Here is a 22,744-nt window from a genome sequence, read left to right on the forward strand (position 1 = left end):
AAGGGTAAATATCCAAAATAATGAACGAAGAAGCAGGAAGACCCTTGCGCTGCAGGTTCTCAAATACAGCTTCTTTTCCAGCGAGGTAGTAGATCCTTAGATGATCTCACAATGCAGATTTGTCTTTTTTCTCCAGTTTGCCCGAGAACTGCAGTCTTATTGACCTCCTGGACCAAGATCATGCTTTCTTGATGACTTCTCTGCGTGGCTACCCTACTTGGTTTCCTCTGAAGTATCCATCATCCTCAGCATCTAACATTCCAGTCAATGTTAACATCTCAGCCACCTCTTAACTACTCAACCTAACCTCTTAACGAACGCAATGGACACAAACCACTCACTCCAATGGCAACACCCTCAGCCTTGTATTCTCCCACCTCTGCACTCCATGCAACCTAATACCCCTTATCCCCTCTGATCACAATCTTACCAATTTCACACTCTCCCTGTCAGCCTCTTATGCCTCCAACTGCCAGTTACCAGTAGAAACCTTTGCCACCTTAACCCTTCCCTTCTTCAACCTGCTACTGGTTGCCTTTATGACAAAATTGCACCCATGTGCTGCCCAGATCTGGCCACTTCTGTCTACAACAACTTACCATCATCCTTCCTAGACACACTTGCTCCTCCTCACTACATGCAGAACCAGACCTCGCCTGCTACAACTCCAGCCTGGTTGTCGTCCTACCTATCTCAGTGCACATACAATGTCGTACACTGCATAGTAATGACATGCATGGGTGTCATCCATGAAGGAAGCCTCTCCTAAAGCCCATGCACAAAAAAGCCCGTCGAGAATTGTCTAGGGTCCATGCTGACTAATAAGACTAATGGGACTCTGTATGCTGGAGAGATGGGACCAAGATAAATGTTTTTGGAACAGATGGGTTCAAAACTGTATGACATCGCAAAGGTGAGGAGTACAAAGAAAAAGCCATGCTGCCTACAGTGAAACATGGTGGTAGCAGCAGGGGCGGACTGACCATTTGGAAACTCAGGCACTGCCCGAGGGCCCGGGGTCAGTAGAGGGCCCCATGAGATGCCCTTGGTACCTTTTTTCATAGGCTTTTTTGAGTTTGGGCTAGGACACAGGGGCCCTATAATCCACGATTGCCCGGGGGCCCCATGAGTTGTCAGTCCGCCCCAGGTGGCAGTGTCCTTAGATGGGGCTGTATGAGTGCCGCTGGTGTTGGGGAGCTGCATTTCACTGATGGCATCAGGAATTCACAGATGTACTGCTCTATATTGAAAGAGAAGATGCTACTAAAACTCCGTGCCCTTGGCCGTCGGCCACTTTTCCAACATGACAATGATTTAAAACACGTATCTAAGGCCATTGATGCATTTCAGAAGTAGAATAAAGTGAAACCAATTCCGTGGCCAGGTAGGTCTCCTGATCTGAACCCAATCGAACACCTATGGGGAATTCTGAAGAGACAAGTTGAGCATCACTCTGCATCCGGCATCCTGGCTCTAAAAAGAGGTCATTCTTGAAGAATGGAAAAAGGTTGCTGTTGCAATATGTTGCCAACTTATTCATCCCATGCCTAGAAGACTTGGTGCCGTCCTTACAAATCATGGAGGTCATACAAAATACTAGATGGAGGCGTTTTTGTTGTGGGGTATATTCATTTTTGCATCAATTTGAGTAAAACTGAAGATTTTTTAATCTAAGTTATATTACCTTACTTTCATGTAATGAGCCGAACAAATGTTCTATAAAACTCAATTTTGTAAAAAGTTTGGAAACTGTTCTTGTATTCATTGAGATATTGATTAAAATCTTACTCATTTATGCTGAGAACTGTGTATGTTTAATTCCATTAACTATTTATACGTTAATTCTTGAGGGTAGGTGCGTAAATTGGGGCAGGTTGGTAGGGGCCCCAGTGCATTACTTTTCCTAGGAACCTATGATGCTATTACTACAGCCCTGTTCCATGAAACAACACAGCTCCAGCCTAAGTGGAAGCTTTTCAAGGCTGCAGTATGTTGAACAAAACTTTTTTGGGGAAACGTTAAAAGCCAAGGCAGGTTTTATTGCTGACTTTATCCTCATTGAGACTTGCTTCCTGTCTCAGTGCTGCGTGGGACACAGGAACTGATAAGGAATCTTTCCCACGGGGACACAGACACCACCAAAGTATAGTGGGGAATGGGAAGAACTAGTCTTCAGGCGATTTGGGAGGGTTGTTTCTGCTGCTACACCCACCAAATGGGTCTTGAATTTTATACATGAAAATGCAAAAAACGTATTTTAAATACAAATATTAACCGGAGGCATGAGTCCAAAGCAAGGAAAACATAGCTTGCATTGTGTAACTTTCAGGGAAAAAAAATACCAACATGTAAGAAGTACTTAATGCATATTTACTATACATGCACACAGCATTGCACTGACTGAGGAATAAAAGCAGGGTGGATAAAAATCAATGATTTAAAAAAAAAAAAAAAAAAAAAAAAAGGATTTTTTTTTATTTAAATTGGATTTTTTTTTAATTTAAATCAGATTTTTTTTTAAATAAAATGCTTTTTGAGAAAAATATATTACCATCCAAAGGGTATTCTATCATGAAATAAAGATTAGGTTTTTAATTATGTAGAATAAGGCTGTATATGTTTAATTTTTCTGGTAAATAAATTCCATGAATCCATTCACAATGTCATGCTCTTCCAGAAACTGTCATGCTCTTCCAGAAACTGCCCAATAATCCAAGATTATTGGGCAGTTTCTCTGCCTACAAGATATTATCACAGATGTTTGGTTTACTTTTGCAGTTCTCAAAACTGAATTTGACTCAGCGGAGATCACATGCCTCTTCTTCACAGCAAAAATGTTATAACATGAACAGAGTTAAGAAAAAGACCTTCATCCTAACCTCTACAAACCTATGAATACAGAATCAACCCCTTCAGTGCTAAGGTTCAAGAAGTTCAGTGAATAGAATAGAAACAATATTTTTCTGATTGTTTGGAGTGGAATAGATCTGCACAAGAAGAAAGTGAAACTAAGTGTGAGGGGGAGGGGCTGACAGTCTAAGTTTCTTAAAATATATATATTTTGTTTAGCCAAATTAGTTAACAAACATGGATGTTTAAGCAAATCACATATGCTGGAATGTTATTGTTTCAGTTGAATAAATCTATTTAAATTGTTATTATTAAGGTAATGATTATTTTTCTCCTTCCTAAGTACAACAGAAAAGTTGTCCAAATATGAATGATTAACCTATTAAACTGGGGATAAAAAAAACTAATATGAAAAGTTATTCTAAAAATCTTCATCTACTTGTATATTAAAGTTATACCAGCAAGAATTAGTCTTTATGTAGAAAACTAGGATTTAAATCAAGCCTTACTGACTAGTGATTTAAATCGTGATATAAATCAGTTTGATTTAATTCAAATCCACCCTGAATAAAAGCATTTGAAAAACAGCAGAATAAGGAATGCTGTGATACTAAAATACCACATGATGCATGGCAAACCCAATTATTGTAGGCAGACACTGCTACATACCATCCAATTCCAACACTGCATTCCTGATCCTTCAAAACAAAGTGCTGAGCAGAGGACCTACAGCGATCTCTCTTCTAGTGTCCATTTGTATGAACGTATGTGCAAAAATTCTATAGTCTAGCTCCCTGGGCACCATGTTTAATACTCTTTAAAGCCTTTTAAGTAGATTTTTTTTATCTTAAAGAGGTAGATTGCCAGGTCTTTTGTCAACTCTTCCCAACTGCTAAGCATGGGACTGGCAAGCAAAATGCGATAACATAGGTGTATAGCCAATTTATGCACACATACTAGGGATAATTTAGACATGTCTTTGGAGTGTGGGAGGAAACAGGCGTAACTGAGAGGAACCCATGCTAACACAATGAAAACATGCAAACTACATGCAGATATTCTGGCCTAGATTTGAACCAAGGTGATTTGAAGCAGTGCTCTAAAGAATGAATGCTAACCATTAAGTCACTGTGCTGCTCCAATCCTCATGTAAGTAGAGCGAACACCTCCAGAGGTCTAATGTATTACCTGATGAGCAATCAGAAGAAAAAAAAAAAAACCAAAAAACTAACCTCGATGTCATAGGAAGATGTAGTCCGATTACAAAGCAGACAAATCATTCTGTGAAAAAGAAAACATACATTATGGATTCAATCTATGCTGTGCTATACCAACCTGCAAACAAAGGATGCATAACAGGACTTACTGCACCATAGGAGCAATGTAACGTTCCAAGTAACAGCTGTGAAACTTCACCAGATTCACCAGAACCAGCAGGAAATCTGGGGACAGGCCCACCTCCATCCACTGCAGGACAAACGCCGCTGCAAAGAAACCAAAACAAAATACAATGATGGGAGGATGACTGATCAAGAGCCAGTATCTTAAAGCGATTCTAATTTTAATTTTTTTTTAAATAACAAAAATGCCATACTTACCTGCTCTGTTCAATGATTTTGCACAAAAGCAGCCTGCTCAAATTCTCGGATCCCCCGCTGGTGCTCCTGGCTCCTGCACCTTGACCAGTGCCACCCTATAGCAAGCAGTTTGCTATGGGGGCACTGGTGCCTGCTCGCTCCTGAGCCCCACGCTATGAGTTCATAAGACACAGAGCAGCTACTCTGTCCCACACTCTTCTCATTTGCTCAATGGCTGTGATTGACAGCAGTGGAAACAAATGGCTCCCACTGCAGTGTCTCAGCCAATGAGAGAGAGACCTGGGACAGCCGAGGCTCCCATGCACATCGCTGGATCGAGAGGGGGCTCAGGAGAGTAGAACGGTTAACAACATTTCAAGTACAATCACAATAGGGGTCTTAACCTAGGTTCACATTATTGCTGCTGCATGATGCGTTTTACATCTTTTCTGCTTCATGTACTTGTAGAAGGACACTGAATTTTATACATAAAACTCTGCCAAAAACACACTAAAAACATGTGTACATGCACTTTCCATGTTTTCAAAAAAATGCACTGCGTCGCACTGCATTGATGTCAACAGGCACCATAAGGAATAGAAATGAAATGTCAGCTTGACAACAAGCGCAGGAGAAAACACTAATGTGAATGGGTGCTTAGAGTTCATTTTATATACAAAGCATCCACAGTCCGAGTAGAAAAAAACGTCCCCTGCCAGCATGCTGCAGAGGATACTTGCGCTCTGTGGGGGAAGCAGCTCTCTGCAGAGGTCTGATATGTCCTTTGCTGAGTTAAAGTGGTTCTAAAGGCTCAAGGCCCAATACTCACCTAAGCCCCCTCTTGATCCAGCGATCTGTACTGAAGTCTTGGCTATCCCGGGACTCACTCTCATTGGCTGAGACAGAAGTGGGAGCTATTGGCTCCCACTGCTGGTAATCAGAGCCAGTAAGCCAATGAGAAGAGAGAGCGTGCGGGGCCGAGCTCCGGCTCTGTGTGAGAATGGATACAAGGAACATGACAGGAGGGAGGGGCCAGGAGCACTGGCGGGGGACTTGAGAAGAAGAGGATCCGGGCTGCTCCGTGCAATATCAGGTAAGTATAGACACGTTTGTGATTTAAAAAAAAAAAAAAAATAAGCCTTTAGAATCATTTTAAAGCTAGAGCTTTTCAATCAGCAGCGAGGGAATGAGTTTTGCTGTTTGCACATGTATAGGTGTGACTCAGCAGGCGAGCTGCAACTCAAGCACAAATCCAAGATCACACAAGTTCAGATTGGCGGATACTTCCCTAAGATTATGTCCCATCAACATGTGACCCATCAACACTAAGCAGATGTTTCTTAGGCTACGATAAGAATTTTGTGGCTTTTGCTAATGATTAAGTGTTTAAAGGAGTACATTGGATAAAGGAGCTGGGGATCATACTTAAATATGGATCTGCTTGATTCTGCAATACGGGACAGTTTAAGAAAAGCATTTACAATGGGGCCATATAAGAAATACTGTATAAAAGAATATGGTGGAACTGTAGACACAGAATGTGCCGTGTCAAATGGCACCAGACAACTGTGGACAAACAGAGCTGACAATAGTATAGGTATGAACAATGCTGAAGACACCACAAAAAGCAAAAAAACAGATCTGAGGACAACCTCATTTGATTTAAAGATAAACGCCATTCAAACCTGCCAAAATACATAACTGAATAAGAGAAGTCCTGAAACTTACACAGCTCTACTGCACAGTAAGCCTGGTGACCTTACCCATCTCTACAGCTAGGTCACCTCTTTGCCTCCCAGTCTATGACTGGACAACACTGGAGTGGCAAAAGACTGATGAGGTCTGCTGTTTGCTCCTATTAGCAAGTGCTGTCCCACCCCCTACCAGTCTGAATGAAGCTGTACAGGGAATTACTAGATGATGAAATAAAGAGTTAAAGCGGAGCTCCACCCAAAAGGGGAAGTTTCGCTTGAAGGACTGTTTCCCCGCCCCACATTAAGGATTGGCACCTTTGGGGGGCGGGTACCCGAATTTGACAGGTACCCGCTTCCATTTCCGGTCCGATCGCCTAGGCAATCGGAAACAAAAAGGTGTCCTCCCCTCCCTCCCTGTGGTCTTTTGGGACACGTGACATGTCCCAGAAGACTACAGGACCATTCATGAAGCACAGCGCTACTCGCACATGCGCAGTGGGTACCCGGCTGTGAAGCCGCAAGCTATCACAGCCGGGAGCCCACACTGAAGATGCCGGCCTCCTGGAATACAGGACGGCCGGTGAAATAGGCTGCGGGGGGACACACCGCAGGACCGAGGGACAGGTAAGTGGCTGACTTATTTTTTGACAGAGTGAGTGGAACTCCGCTTTAAGTACGCTCACTATACGAATTTAAAAATATTTTTAAGTATATAAGTGAATTTATTTACCTTTTTATATCTGCCTGACGTTTAACTTGAACAATGGTCTGTTAGAAAGGTAGACCCATGCTGTAATCAACTTTCTAAACCAGCAGTGTCAAACTGGCGGCCCTCCAGCTGTTGCCAAACTACAAGTCCTATCATGCCTCTGCCTTTGGAAGTCATGCTTGTAACAGTCAATCTTGCAATGCCTCATGGGACTTGTAGTTTGGCAACAGCTGGAGGGCCGCCAGTTTGACACTGCTGGTTTAGAAAGTTGATTACAGCATGGGTTTGACACCCCTGATCTATGCTATAAAAAAAACCCAGACTTGACTTACCCAGCTCCTCCTCCAGGTAGGTGATGTCTCTGCCATTATCAGTAAGGGCTTTAAAGACCTCCAGCCTCTGCTCAAGGTCCTCGTTGGTGGGGTAATCCTTTATAACCCGGAAAAAATGTGCACGTAGAAATCCCAGCCTTTCGCCCTATAGAAGAATATATTAGAATACATAATCGATTCTTCAGCAATTCACACTTGGTCAATGTAAATCCATTCTTCAATTTTGGGAGATTTATTGTTTGCTTAGTTAAAGCCCAACTAAAGACATAGAAATAAACATGCAGTGTGATGCAGTTCAAAAGGTACCAGAGTTAGCACCAGTGCACTCTAATGTAACTGACAATCCCTCCCATTCTCCGCAATGCAAGTCTATGTCAGGACCCTTGTGATGGGGGGTGTGGCTATTCCTGAGCTCTGCCAGTGAAGGGTACTGCAGGGTGAGGACAGTAAGAATTCAGTTGGGTTAATATAGAGTGACTGGGCAAACAAGAATTTTAAATATTATAAAAATGCAACACCTGGGAATAGTTTTTTTTATCAAATATGTTACCAAGACTCTCTCAGGAAATAGTTCTGGCCAGCTAAATAGATTGCTTTAAGAAAAAGAACTAGATGAATTCCCCAAAAAAAAACAAAAAAACTGGACATTAACATTTACAGGTTAACACTACCAGAGATTGTTGATCCAGGTAATACCATATTATACCTAGAGGATCAGAAAGCAATTTATTTCCCCCCCTGCAGTTAATTGGACCATGATTTATATAGATTTACATGATTATATAGGTAGGCTTCCCCTGGATCAACTGTGGGTATTGGAATATGTATATGGAGGATTTTTTTTTTTTAATTGTATGAACAAGATGGACTTGTGTGTTTTTTTTTCAACCTATGTAACCTCTAATGACTACTTTACTGCACACAGTGCTCTTCTTCTGGAGTTGTGATTGACTTTCAGCACTCATAGTGAAAGATCCTGTCATTTGCCCTATCTTTCCTCTCCTCCTGTCCATTTACAATATACCTTTTATTCTGTTCACAGAATGCAAGTTGTTCTGGGAATAGACCAGGGGAGATGCTCTCATTTATCCGCCCCCTCCTCTCACCTTGACTATTCACAGAACTGTATAAGAGCCTGAACGTTCATACTTTGTATATCAGAGATCATCAAGAAGGAATAGTCTAAACTTTCCAAGACAAAACAATTATTCACCAGCATAGCACATCCTCAGTAATGAGGATGTTGAATTATATGGGAGATGTACCTACTGTTACAGAGAATGACATGTTGCAACCTATAAAGGCTTGATAACTGTGTGGCTACTAGGGATACACTGATACAAATATCAGTGCAGATACAGAGTATTTTCATGAGTACATGTACTCGTGAAAATGCTCCAATTACCTGAAATCGATACTTTGTGGTGAAATTTACGTCCATACAAAATGTATGGACGCAAATTACACCACAAATCGCAATGCAATGCCTGTCCAAATCACATGCGGTTTTCCCTACTGCTCCTGTGTGAACCCAGGCTTGTCACAGTCCGAGCTCACACAGGATCGATGCAGAAAAACGTCCCTGCACCAACCTCATGCTGTCAAACAAGGAAAAGTCGCTTCACAGGTCTGGGGAATCCTTGCTACTTTCTCTCCTCTCCTTGCAGGGATGACAGTACGGGCTAGACTGCATCTGATTAGTCAGCACCATGATGTTCCTGTGACAAGGTTGGGCTCACAAAGGAGCAGTGGGAAACCGCATGTGATTTGGACAGCAATCGCACTGCATTCCTGTTCAAATCAGATGCTATTCTTTGCAGTGCAATTTCCCTCCGTACATTTTGTATGGACACAAAATTGCACCACAAAGTATCAGCAAGTACTTGACTGAATGCATCAGTACTTGTACACGCCAAAAAAAAAATAAAAAAATGATATTGGTGCATCTCTAGAGGCTACAGTTTGAAATTGTTGCTGCAGAACTTTGGATATCAGCTGTAGAACAGATATATACATGTACTGAAATACTATCATCTTCCATTAGTCAAGTCCTGCATATAACCACACTGTTCACTATCTCAACAAGCTCGGTGTAATGTTGCCATCTCATAATATCACGAAGTCTCTACAGTCTGGATGCAAAGTCAGTGCTAATATATCTACAGTGGGGCATAGAACAGTGACCTTGCATGGTTACAGCTATACCCACATGGATAGGTTGGAGGTTTCTTTAGTACCCTGTTCTACATTACTTTTTGTTCATTTCTACACTTAACGTAGTTATAATCGCTTCCATATACCCAGTGAATTGACTGGCCTCAGGTGAAACACAAATGGAACAAATCCTCCTACATACGTTGTATCTGTCTATGTGCAGTTTTCTCTTCTCTACATCTGTCCAGAATGTATAAAGCTTGTGTATGCTTCCAGAAAGCAGGGGACAGAGTGCTGAAATTACACACTGCAGAGCTCAGTGAGGAAAGCTCTGAGACCTGATTGGAGGGAAGAGACACTCCCCCCTTCACACAGCACACAGGAACAGAACTGAGACGGTCAATCACAGGCTGTGTGCTGGAGGTCCCTCCTTTGTCACCTTTTCTTTTGGTGTCAGGAAAACTTGTTAGAAGTAATTCATGCTGGTAGTAGAGGAACAAAGCAGTAGACAGAAATGACACTTGTCACAGTGTTCTTATTTGAGACAAGTACACATAGTAAGATATACTTTGTTCATATTTCATGTTTGAGGCGTACAACCACTTTAAAATGGTTTAATATAGAAGCCTTTGGTGACCATAGTAAGTCTTCTAAGCACATCCAAAATTAAAATGTAACCGTTTTGCTGCGGAGCTATGAAGCCACTTTTTCCCCCCACCGAGGCATCATGGCAGATACAAATTACCATCATATAACAAACCGTTGGTCACACTGTAGGTGGGCTTTTTCCCATTTGGGCCCAATTAGGTCTACATCCAGGGTTTTCATTATGTATGAACAATCTTACCTAGAATGAAATAACTGCTCACCCAACACGTAGTTAGCCCAATGAGGGTCTCAAAACATGCATCATATTGACACATAAATTCCATGAAAAAGACGGCATACCTGTCCAAAGATGAGGCTCTTCAGCAAATTCAGAACATCAAGTCTGCCCTCAGCTGGCTGGTCTGGCTGCAATAGATCTGACACCGACACCCAGATCGCTTCCACAGCATGCTGGTTACAAAAACAACAGTTACTGCATTTGCAACAAGGTTCTAATACAATTAAAAGGTCAAGCTCACCCAAAACAAATTGTTGAGTTCGGAGTACAAACTGGCGGCTCAGTGTCCATTTTTTCTACATTTTTATATTTCTTGGAGACTGCCTTGTCAAGATTCAGCAGTACTGGGTCTTCACCCCCTCACACAAAGACTTTATTCACACTTGTGCAATTTGTTATTGGACACAAAGTCAAAGCCCATTGTTTTGAATGGCAACTGTTTGGATCTATGCAAGTTAAAGTTGCAGCGACTTTGAAAAAGTTCCTGGACTACTTTGATGCGACTGAAAGTGGTAGTAAAGTGTGTTTTTACACTTGTACCAGCACCTACCTATAATAAAGGCGTACCTTGAGGGAGCCGTAAATATCTCCTAAACCTGTGTAGAGCACCGACGCATGCGCTCTGAATGAATGGCATGCCCGTGCGGTTCCTTCAGAGCTGTGTGCCATAAAAAGTGACTCCTGTGTGCATGCATGGGAGTGATGTCATTGCGGCTTGGCCATGCACGCCGCCAGAGCCCGTGAACCTGGAAGAGGGACAGAGAAGATGGAAGCCCTGTCAGCGGTGACAGCACGCCGCTGGGGGCTTTGTTCTTGGGTAAGTATTCCATAATATGCTAGCATGTGATGCATACTAGCACATTATGACCTTGACTTGCGGGAGAGAATTTTTTTTTTTTTTTTTTTTGGAGAGTTTACTACTACTTTAAGGCCAGAGAATGTAAAGTTGCAACAAAGTCACACTGGATATCGCACAAGTGTGAATGGAGCCTCACTTCCGAAGACAAAAGCTTATCATGCATTATAAAGGATTCTTCAGGAGAGGGGACATCTGGCTGGGTAATGGAGGCAGTAGTTGGGTGGTACCAGGAGGTCCGGCTGTGATCTCCCATAATGTGTATGCTTGCCAAGCGTTGTTATGATAAAGCGAAGTCTAATACAGACCTAAAATGACCGCTCAACACAAAGAAAAGATCATTTTGGTGAAATGCGATTTGATTTTCCAGCAGGAAATGACTGTTTAACCACATGCCGCCCAGCCACCGCATATAAACGGTGGCAGGGCGGCGCTCATAGGCAAAAGCACGTTTTAAAACGGCTGCCTTCAAAACAGGTAGGGGGCGCGCGCCCGCCCTGCCTGTCCCGCGGGTGTCAGCAGCGGGTCTCCGCCGCCGGGTCACGGCCGTTTTCCCGCGATGAGTGGTAATCACTGACACAGAGCAGGGCTGCAATGTTTACACACAGCCTGCTCTGTGACAGTTCGCCAACAAGCTGCAGAGGGAGAGAAGAGTTCCCCCCCCCCCCCCCTCCAGTACACACCCCCGCCCTAGTAAAACACTCCCCTTACCAAGCAAATTCTAAAAATGTTAACCCCTTCCTCCCCAGTGACATTAGTACAGTTTCAGTGGGTTTTTTTTCACCGATCACAGTATTGGTGTCACTGGGGATGTCAGTGACCCCAAGTCAGTTCCCCCCCCAGTGTCAAAATGTCCACCGCAGTCCCGCCATAAGTCGCTGGTCGCCGCCATATGTCGCCGATTGCCGCTATATGTCGCTGATCGGCGCCATTATTAGTATAAATAAAAATTAAAAATTCCAGTATCTTTCCCGCCATTTGTAAACGCTATAACTTTCACGTAAACCAATTAATTTACACGTATTGGTTTTTTTTTTTAGCAAAGACATGTCGCAGAATGCATTTTGGCAGAAATTTATGACTAAATTTGATTTTTGCATTTTTTTTTACTGGACATGTTTTATAGCAAAAAGTCCAAAATATTGTTTTTTTTTCCTCAAAATTGTCAGCCTTTTTTTTATAGCTCAAAAAATAAAAACCGCACAGGCGATCAAATACCACCAAAAAAAAACCTCAATTTGTGGGGAAAAAAAGGATGTAAATTTCATTTATCTACCGTATTGCATGACCGCGCAATTGTCTGTTAAACTAGCACAGCGCTGTATAGCAGAAAAATGGCGTAAATTGCAGTATTTATACCATAGATTGTAGACGCTATAACTTCCACACAAAGCAATCAATATACACTTATTGGGATTTTTTTTACCAAAAACATGGAGCAGAATACATTTTGGCCAAAATTTATAACCAACTTTGAGTTTACTATATATTTTTTATAGCAGAAAGTAAAAAATATTGTTTTTCTTCAAAATTTTTGGCCTTTTTTTGTTTATAGCGTGAAAAATAAAAAGCGCACAGGTGATCAAATTACACCGAAAGAAAGCTCTATTTGTGTGAAAAAAAGGACGTAAATTTTGTTTGGGTGCAGCATTGCATGACCGCGCAATTATCAGTTGAACTAGTGCAGCGCCGAGTAGCAAAAAGAGGCCTGATCATTAAGGGGGGTAAATCGTCAGCTCAAGTGGTTAAGGGTCAAATTGCCCATGTTGTATAGCTGATACTCAAAATTTGACAGGTACTAGCTCCTACTTCCAGCCCGATCGCCTTGTGTTAAAGCCATATTAAACCCAAAAGTAAACATTTATATTTGCTTTTGGGTTTAAAAAAAGCTATATTTATTTATACTGCACCTCATTAATTCTTAGATGTGATGGCTGCATATATAAATATATATATTTTTTTAAACATTGTCTGAAAAACAGTCAAACTTACATCCTCGAACTTCTTTGTTTTCGCCAGTTCACAGATATGGCTCATTGCACGCGCCCTAATGCTGAGGGCGCTCTCGGGGCTCAGCTCCTGGTGGCCAGACAGAAAATAGGAGGTATGTTAGAGCTAAGTGAAGAATCTTTAAAACAAGAAAGCATTTAGATCAACCTTACTCAACCTTTTTACCCCAGAGGAAACCCTTGAAATGATTTTGAGGTCTAGGAGAATGCTTGCTTAAAACAATTACGGGGTCAGTAAGGAAAATGCACTTTAGATTGGTGGTGATTGGGAAGAATGCAACCCCACAGTGGTGATCACAATACCACCTTTACAGACAGCTGAAAAGAATATCAGTGTTAAGCCACCAGCTCTTCTACTATGCAGGCACCTGACTGTAGGTTAATCCAGCCTCTCTCAACCAGGGTGCCTTGAGGTTTTATCAGGGGTGCCTTGGCAAAATGTCTGAAAATTGCCCAAAACTTGCACACAAGCCAGCGGGTGGAACAAACCTGCCTTTTAGTTACACAAAGCCACAGGTTTTCATTGTGCACCATTATGTCCTTCTAGCCGCCGGCGTCCTGACAACCAATGACATCAGTTGAGGATGTCAGCTGCCTGCACAGCATCCTAGTTTGATCCTCCCCCGCCTCTCTCCATCAGTGCCGGGGTCACATTAGCTCAGTGATGGAGAAAAACTGAGGGAGAAGAGAAACACTGGAATACTAGTCAGTACCAGTGTGCAAAAGTGTATTTGCTTTGGAAAAATAAATCACCTCTAATGTTGGGTGTCCTACATGTGTGGATGTTGCTGCGTTATATAAAACTGTTAGAATAGTTTTTCACATTTTAGAATGGGGGGCCTTGGGACTGTCTAGAATTTCAAAGTGTGCCTTGGGACTGTCTAGAATCCTAGACAGTCCCGAGGCACCCTTTGAAATTCTAGACAGTCCCGAGGCACCCTTTGAAATTATAAAGGGTGCCTTGGGACTGTCTATAATTTTAAATGGTGCCTCAGGACAAGGGGAGCAGACTGACAACTCATGGGGCCCCCAGGCAATAGGGGATCATGGGGCCCGTGTCCTCACCCACACTCAAACTACACCCAAAAAAGCCTATTAAAAGGTACCAGGGGGATCTCATGGGGCCCCCGACTGACCCCGGGCCCTCAGCCAATGCCCAAGAGCCTGAATGGTCAGTCCGCCCTTGCTCGGGACTGTCAATTTTAAAGGGTGCCTTGACTGAATAAAGGTTTAGAAACACTGGGTTAATCAGCCACAGCTCAAGGAACCACCTAGAAACCTCTGGAAGAACCCTGGTTGAGAATGACTGATGCAAAATGCCCAGCCATGACCAGAGACCACTTACTTTCAGCAGTTCTGCGGTGATAATGTACTCCGGTAGCCTGTCAGAATGTTTGGATTTGGGACGTGGAGGCCCAAACCCCAGAAACATCTTCACCTTCTCCTTCAGGCCCGGGTCTCTGCTCATTTGTCGTGCCATGGTTGGAGTGACGAGGGGCCCTGTGTGGACACAAAGCATGCTTAGTACACATAGAATATAAAATTGGCAAAACTTGATGGTTAGGCATCTTTTCCACGAAAATAATCCTCTACTATCTTATACATCTCCAGAATTCTAAAAAAAAAAACAAAAAAAAAACCTAAACTTTATTGTAGATATATAACCACTTGTTCCCAAGACAACTAAAAAGGGATTTTTCCCTCACTTTAGAAACATTTTATATAAATTCCAGTTTTAAGTACAGGACAGGACCTTCCTGGGCCCTTTTGAAAAAAAGAAAAATGGTCTGGGGTCGCATTTAAAAACACACCAACGATAAGGACAGCCAATGAGCAGTTTCTCCTGCGGCTGTCAGCAGGTAGGTGCGGCTGCCGGCCCCATTCACTATAATGACAGTTTGCCAGCAGCCGCACCTATTCGTGGCTCTCTACACAGCCAGAGGTTACCTGCAGCGATCACTACTGGACGCAAAGCAAGTGCGCAAGACGCAAAGACCACAGGTATTTGCTGGCTGTGTAGAGAGCTTCAAATAGGTGTGGCTGCCGGTGAACTTTCATAGTGAGTGCCGGCAGCCACACCAAGCCACTGAGAGCCGCAGGAGGAACTACCAGCCCTAACCGCTGGTGTGAATATAGCCCATGTATGTGCTGTATGGGGAAGTGAGGGGCACAACTGAAATCTGGGGGAAGGAGCAGGTTCAGCCCTCCCCAGCACCCCTAGATTCAACCATGCAGCACTTACCTAGTGCCTCTGCACTCCATACTGCTGGTGCTATTGCAAACGTGGCAGCCCCAGCATTCCTCCAGCTGTGCATTTGCCTGGCTTGTCAGTGTAATCTGCCACGGATTCTATCTTTACACACAGGGGCGGACTGACCATTTGGAAACTCAGGCACTGCCCGAGGGCCCGGGGTCAGTAGGGGGCCCCATGAGATGCCCCTGGTACCTTTTTCATAGGCTTTTTTGAGTTTGGGCAAGGACACAGGGGCCCCATGACCCCCTATTGCCCGGGGGCCCCATGAGTTGTTAGTCCACACGTTTACACAGTATCCCAACAGATGGGCTGGTCTGTGTTGGCCATTGTGGCTTCTGTGCTTGCACAGCATGCCCAATTTCCCTCCAAATGGGCCCTGGGCTGCACGGTAAACTCTGGGGCCGCATGTGGCCCATGGGCCATGGGTTGGACACCCTTGAGGTAAAGGGAAATCCCCCTCCCCAACAGGCACAGCAAAATAAAAAGTCTGGAGGTTTTTATCCCTTCACTACTCTGTTCAAAATGAATAAAGTTTTGGGCTTAAGATCGAGGCTGTCAACTTATGAGCTAAATGGGACTCTCAAATGTGGCCACTATCACCACCAAAGGGTCGCACATAAAGTTCAATATATGTAATGCTTGAAAAAAAACAGCCAAAAACTGCAGATCTATTAGGAGGAAACAAGGGTCATAGTATGGACATGCTATATTTTTAAGGGCTCCTGGACCCCCTTTACTTTCTCTGAGACCTCCAAGTGCTGTTTCCTCTCATGTCTAGGTACCTCTTCTGCTTACTCCTCTCACCGAATCCCCCAAAGGAAAATCAGGAAGAAGAAAAGACCATAGCGTGATACCGCAGTAACTTCTCCTCAAATTAATCTCTCCAGACCACTCACATTCTTTTGCGGGATATAGCCCGCTTTTTATTCAAAACAACAGCGATTCTCTTCAAAATTGATCCACTTTTCATGTACACCGATTATATAAGGATTATATAAGGACCCCACAGTTTAGTGTGCAGCAGGATGGCAGACCTCAGCTACAGACTCTTCTCCTTAGACTAAGATGGCCCCTTGGAACGCACCGCTCGGCGTGCGCTCCACTCACCGGAAATGACGTCAGACGACGGACCAGGCAACCGGAAGTGCGTCCGGTTGCCTGGTCCGTCGTCTGACGTCATTTCCGGTGAGTGGAGCGCACGCCGAGCGGTGCGTTCCAAGGGGCCATCTTAGTCTAAGGAGAAGAGTCTGTAGCTGAGGTCTGCCATCCTGCTGCACACTAAACTGTGGGGTCCTTATATAATCCTTATATAATCGGTGTACATGAAAAGTGGATCAATTTTGAAGAGAATCGCTGTTGTTTTGAATAAAAAGCGGGCTATATCCCGCAAAAGAATGTGAGTGGTCTGGAGAGATTAATTTGAGGAGAAGTTACTGCGGTATCACGCTATGGTCTTTTCTTCTTCCTGATTTTCCTTTGGGGGATTCGGTGAGAGGAGTAAGCAGAAGAGGTACCTAGACATGAGAGGAAACAGCACTTGGAGGTCTCAGAGAAAGTAAAGGGGGTCCAGGAGCCCTTAACAATCCTGAAAGGCGTGTGACTCACCATTATCTGGTGAGTGCGGTTAATGTTGATTTCTGCACTGGTGGATGGTGAAGGGATCCGTAACACGGAAGAATCATATGGAAAATATATTATAAATTAATTTGATTAATTTTGTCACGGGACTTTAATTATATATATATATATATATACTTTCTGGGATTTTTCTGATTTTTTGTCACTTTGTTTTTTCACTGGACTCATAATTTTATATATATATTTTTGTATCAACATAATTTATATATAATTTATTATATATAATTTTATTAGTACATTAATGTTTTTTTACACTGAGTAATGTAATTGATCATGTGGGTTTGCGCTGGTTTTCATTGTTAAAAGTTTTTGGTCTTTTGTACCTGTGCACAGCAGCATCTCACGGGGTTTTATATGGTAAATAGGAAGTCCTGAGCGCTGAGGTTTTGTTTTTTTATATGCTATATTTTTGCCTGGGGATATGCTACAGCAGACAATACGAAACTGGGAATGTGTTAAACGAGGTTAGTCGAGATCATTGCTATTACATTCCTAATCAATGTTCCCACTACAGACTACTGAGGTGCGTGTATATACAGTGGCTAAATGGTTAGCACTTCAGCCTGGCAGAACTAGGGTCATTGGTTCGAATTCCAGCCACGGCACCTTCTGCCTAGAGTTTGCATGTTCTCCCTGTGCCTGCGTGGGTTTCCTCCACGTACTCCGGTTTCCTCCCACACTCCAAAGACATGCTGGTAGGTTAACTGGCTCCTTTCTAAATTGTCCCTAATATGTGTATGTATGAATGTGAGTTAGGGAGCTTAGATTGTACCCCCCTTGAGGGTTAGGGACTGATGTGAATGTACAATATGTATGTAAAGTGCGGCGTACAATTGACAGCGCTATATAAGTACCAGAAATAATAATTATATATATATATATATATATATATATATATATATATATATATATATATATATATATATATATATAAATAATGGCCACAGGTTGGGCACCAGGGCTTTAGATATCCTTTAAATCAACAAAGGTTATCCCTTAGTTAAGACTCCCTCTGTAAAGGGGAAGTGTGAATGGACTGAGCTCACATGACAACGCACGCCATATACTCCAGATGACTCCAACCTCATGCGCAGAGTCTCCAGTCTTTTTGTTGTGGAAAACGCAGGCATGGCAGCACAGTCAAATAGTTGGGCTACTGTGCCTGCGCAAACATGGGCCGCATGGCCCACACAAGTGGGAATCAGTGCTTACAAGCACAGTCACGTGTCTGCTAAAGGACAATATTCTAGAATGGCGGTATTATTATAATACAGGATTTATATAGCACGAACAGTTTGCTCAGCGCTTTACAATAGAACGGGAGACAATACAGCAACAATACAGTTCAATACAAGAGGGATAGGAGGGCCCTGATCCTGGGAGCTTACAATCTAGGAGGGAGAGGCTGGTGGTACAAAAAAGGTAGTAACTGTGGGAGATGGACTGGTTGGAAGAGTAGAAGATTCTGTTATTAGCTGAGGGCAGGATGGGCTTCCCTGAAGAGAGAGGTTTGCAGAGATCACCTAAAAGGGAGCAGAGTAGGCGATAGTCGGATAAATTGGGGTAGAGAGTTCCAGAGAATGGGGGAGGCTCTGGAGAAGTCCTGGAGACGAGACTGGGAGGAGGAGACAAGGGAGCTAGAGAGCAGGAGGTCGTGTGAGGAGCGGAGAGGACGGTTTGGGTGATATTTGGAGACAAGATTGGTGATGTAAATTGGGGCAGAGTTATAAATGGCTTTATATGTTATTGTTAATGATTTGAATTTTATCCGTTGGGCAATGGGAAGCCAGTGACACATAATGCCCTCTCCTTGACTTCCTGTTGAGCATGGTAATACTCCTTTAACCTCCCTGGCGGTTTTACCGAGTGTAGCTCGGGGGAAAATTTCTATACCACAAACGGTAACCCAGAGCTACACTCGGGCTTACCATGCGGCGCTGCTCTGGGGGTCCCTGCAGCACTTACCTTGTCCTTCGTTCCCACGATGTGTCCCCTGCAGCATCCCCGGCCATCTCCTCTGGCCGATGCCGGCATCCGGCTTCTGTGTTCCGGTCCCTGTGACGTCGGGACGTACGGGCGCCGCCGGCGGCGGGAAATTTAAAAAATTTAAAAAATGTCATTTTTTTTTTTTTCAATTTTAAATAGTAAAACATTGCTGTTTCATCCCATTTCACATACATTTTGTCCCGAGTGCTTTGTCCTGCGCCCTGCCTGCATTTTGTCTGTTCTTTCTGCCTGGAAACTTAGAAAAGTCCATGGCGTCCAAAAAGCGTCCCTTTACGTCAAAAGCGGTTTTAGACCGGCTAGAGAACAGCGATAGTAAATCAGAACCACTTGCAGAATTGAGTGATAATGATTTGTGGGGAAATCTTCCTAAAAATTAAAGCCTACAATAAAAAACTATTTCCATGCGAAAAAATGGTACCGCTTTCAGCACAAAAAAATCGGAAGGAATCATACCGCCAAGGAGGTTAAGGCTCAGTTGGCACTAGTGCTATTACAGATGTGACTTGAGTGGCACGGAATCACCATTGTTTTTAATGATGACCATTCACATCCCAATGTGATTTTGAAAAAGGTTCCTGTACTAATTTGGTGCGATTCCAGTGCAATTTTGACCCCACAAAATACACAACAAAAACTTTTCAAAGCTGCACTACCTAGTTGCACTGAAAGTCGGATCAAAATCTAACCGCAGCAGTATGAACCAAGCCTTGAGCCTGGGTTCACACCGATGAGGTGTGGCATATCGCATGTGATTTGCACAGGAACCACACCGCATTCCTGTGAAAACCACATGCAATTTGTGTGAGGTGCAATTAGAGCCATACATTTTGTATGGCTCAGATCGCACGGCATCAGAAAAGTGCAGGACCCTTTTGTTTTGTCTGCACCAGACTAGGATCGCAGAGTATTCACACCCGTGCGATCTGATTCTGTGCACAGCACCGCGTTTTGCAAACTGATTTTGGGGTGCTGTTAACCTCCTTGGCGGGATGATTATTTCAGATTTTTGGTGCTGAAAGCGGTACCATTATTTTGCATGGAAATATGTAGTTTTTTTCATTGTAGGCTGTAATATTTAGGAATAACTCACTGAAATCTGTCCGGACAAGAGTCTAGTAAACATCCCGGGTATGATAAAATTTGAAACACAAAATCATAAATTATAATTTAATAATCATAAAAAATAATATAATAAGAATACATTTAATTCAATAATATAATCAAACCAAAAACACTGAAATTTGAAATATAGCGCCAAGTTCACACATCACTGAGCAAAGTCGCAAAATCGTTTTCAGTGTCTGATGACGAATTTCCCCCATGATTCATTATCACTCAATTCTGCAAGTGGTTCTGATTTACTATCGCTGTTCTCTAGCTGATCTAAACCCGCTTTTGACCTAAATGGACGCTTTTTGGACGCCATGGACTTTTCAAAGTTTCCAGGCAGGAAGAACAGTCAAAATGCAGACAGGGGACAGGACAAAGCACTCGGGACAAAATGTATGTGAAATGGTTTGAAACAGCAATGTTTTACTATGTAAAATTCGTTTTGAAAAAAATAAATTTTTTTTTACATTTTCGAATATCCCGCCGCCCGTGGCGCCCGTACGTCCCGACGTCACAGGGACCGGAACACAGAAGCCGGATGCCGGCATCGGCCGGAGGAGATGGCCGGGGACGCTGCAGGGGACACATCGCGGGAGCGAAGGACAAGGTAAGCTCTGCAGGGACTCCCTATGCAGCGCCGCATGGTAAGCCCGAGTGTAGCTTGGGGTTACCGCTTTTGGTACTGACATTTTACCCCGAGCTACACTCGGGAGGTTAATATACACACCCGCAGTGAATCGCATGAACAGGGTGCGATTATGATGCGATGCGGAAATCGCACAGAAACCGGTGCAAATTCTGCTCTGCACCAGTGTGAACCCGGGCTCATGGTATGCAAAAGTTTAATGTAACTTTGTAAATGCAAAACATCCAGAGCATTAGAGACAATGTTGCAAGTCATACAATTCCAAACACATCAAGCTGTCCATGGTAGCCATTATGTATCGGAGTAGACCTCCAGAACAGTCACCTGTTCCTATTAGATCACGTTGGCTGGATTCCTGGATGAACACATTTAATCAGTAACTGCCCAGGTGCAAAAAAGTAGGACTGAAAGCTGAAGAGAGACAGTTTTTGTTTTATTCAGCTGTATTTACTTATAACATCCAAGTGAAAGGTACACCAAGATGTCAGAAAATTTTAAAAATGCAGCCTTTAGTTTTTTGGGTTAGGTCTCTACTAATTTTGCACATTTAGACTTTGCAATATTTGCCCGCTCTTCTTTGTAGAACTGCTGAAGTTCCGTATCATTTGATGGTGACCGTTTGTGGACTGCAGTCTTCCAAGTCATTCCACAGAATTTCAATGGGGTTGAAGTCTGGGCTCTGACTAGGCCATGCAAGGACATTCACCTTTTTCATCCACTGTTTGGTCATTGTTGCTGTGTGCTTTGGGTCATTGTCATGTTGGAAGGTAAACCTTCTTCCCACTGAAAACTTTCTGGCAGAAGGCAGCAGATTTTCCTAAAAGAATTTGATGGTATTTTGCCCAATCCATTTTTCCTTCTATCCTGACAAGCGCTCCAGTCCCTGCTGCATAGAACCCCCCCTAATAGGATATTACCACCCCCCCATAACAGGATATTCCCACCTCCATGGTGTACTGTAGAAATGGTGGTATTTGGATGGGGAGCTGGATTGGATTTCCACCAGACATATTGTTTAGTGTTGAGGCCAAATCATTCAATTTTAGTCTCATCTGACTAGAACACCTTTTTCCATGTGGCCTCAGAATCTTCAAGTTGCGTTTTGGTGTCATGACTGTATGTGGCCTTTCTTGAGGCGCAGATTTTTTCCTGCAACTCTACCGTAAAAGCCACATTTGTGGACAATTTGTGATATTGTTGTCACATGCACACAATGACCACTCTTTGTCATCAATTCCTGCAACTGCTTCAGAGTTGCTGTAGGCCTCTTTGTAGCCTCTCTGGCCAGTTTCCTCCTGGCTCTTTCATCCAGTTTGGAGCGACATCCTGATCCAGGGAGGGTCTGTGTTGTACCAAATACCTTCCGCTTCTTAATAATAGACTTCATTGTGCTTCTAGGCATTGATAAAGCCTTCAATTTTTGTTTGTATCAATCTCCTGACTTGTTCCTGTCTACAACTTTATCCCAGAAATCTTTTGACAGTGCCTTGCCACCCACAGTTGATTGTTTGCTTCAGTTGCACTATCAGGGACTGAAATGCTCCAGGAAAGCTCTACTCATGCTGAGCTAATCAAAATGTCCACAGCTGATAACAGCTGAAAGTCAAATGGCTTTGTGTGCCACTGAACAGTTGATTAGCTACACCTGATTGAGTTTACAAGTCATTTTTAGGAGAAGGGTGATCCTTTTTTCCCAAATCAGCGATTCTGTTTTTGATTCTTTTTTTCTTGCTGGATCCCTCCCACAGCTATGCATAGGCTACAGGTAGCACAGTAATTTCAATACTACTTTTATTAGGTAATATCTGGGATTGTAATGGCGTATGGTGCACACAGATTGGATTTATATCATTTGTAGCTAATAAGGAATATATTTAAAAGAAATATGTATTGCCTTGTTTAGCATTAAGTGGCTCGGATGCATTTTGTACTTCTTATCCAGTCCGGTAAGTACCTATCAAACATTCAGACCTTGTTTACAAAAAAGAAGAAAGCCAATGATGGGGGTATAAACTTGGAAAA

The 22,744-nt window shown here is 43.1% G+C and overlaps 1 protein-coding gene across 5 annotated transcripts in view; it reads right to left on the reverse strand.

The window, feature by feature from the left end:
- Window positions 1–22,744, reverse strand: part of TSC2 (TSC complex subunit 2) — a 102,471-nt gene that overhangs the window by 78,421 nt on the left and 1,306 nt on the right. For all 5 annotated transcript variants that reach the window (XM_089686817.1, XM_089686816.1, XM_089686814.1 and 2 more), the window contains exons 2-7: window positions 14,413–14,567; window positions 13,051–13,137; window positions 10,265–10,375; window positions 7,163–7,307; window positions 4,217–4,334; window positions 4,083–4,131 (exon numbers count right to left, since the gene is read on the reverse strand). In XM_089686817.1, the coding sequence (XP_089542943.1) occupies window positions 4,083–4,131; window positions 4,217–4,334; window positions 7,163–7,307; window positions 10,265–10,375; window positions 13,051–13,137; window positions 14,413–14,547 (645 nt within the window). In that variant the 5' untranslated portion in view covers window positions 14,548–14,567. The remainder of the gene's footprint in view (window positions 1–4,082; window positions 4,132–4,216; window positions 4,335–7,162; window positions 7,308–10,264; window positions 10,376–13,050; window positions 13,138–14,412; window positions 14,568–22,744) is intronic.

This window comes from Staurois parvus, unplaced genomic scaffold, assembly GCF_062004578.1.
Source record: "Staurois parvus isolate SC_StPar_1 unplaced genomic scaffold, SC_StPar_1.0 ptg000412l, whole genome shotgun sequence".
Classification (NCBI taxonomy): Eukaryota; Metazoa; Chordata; class Amphibia; order Anura; family Ranidae; genus Staurois; species Staurois parvus.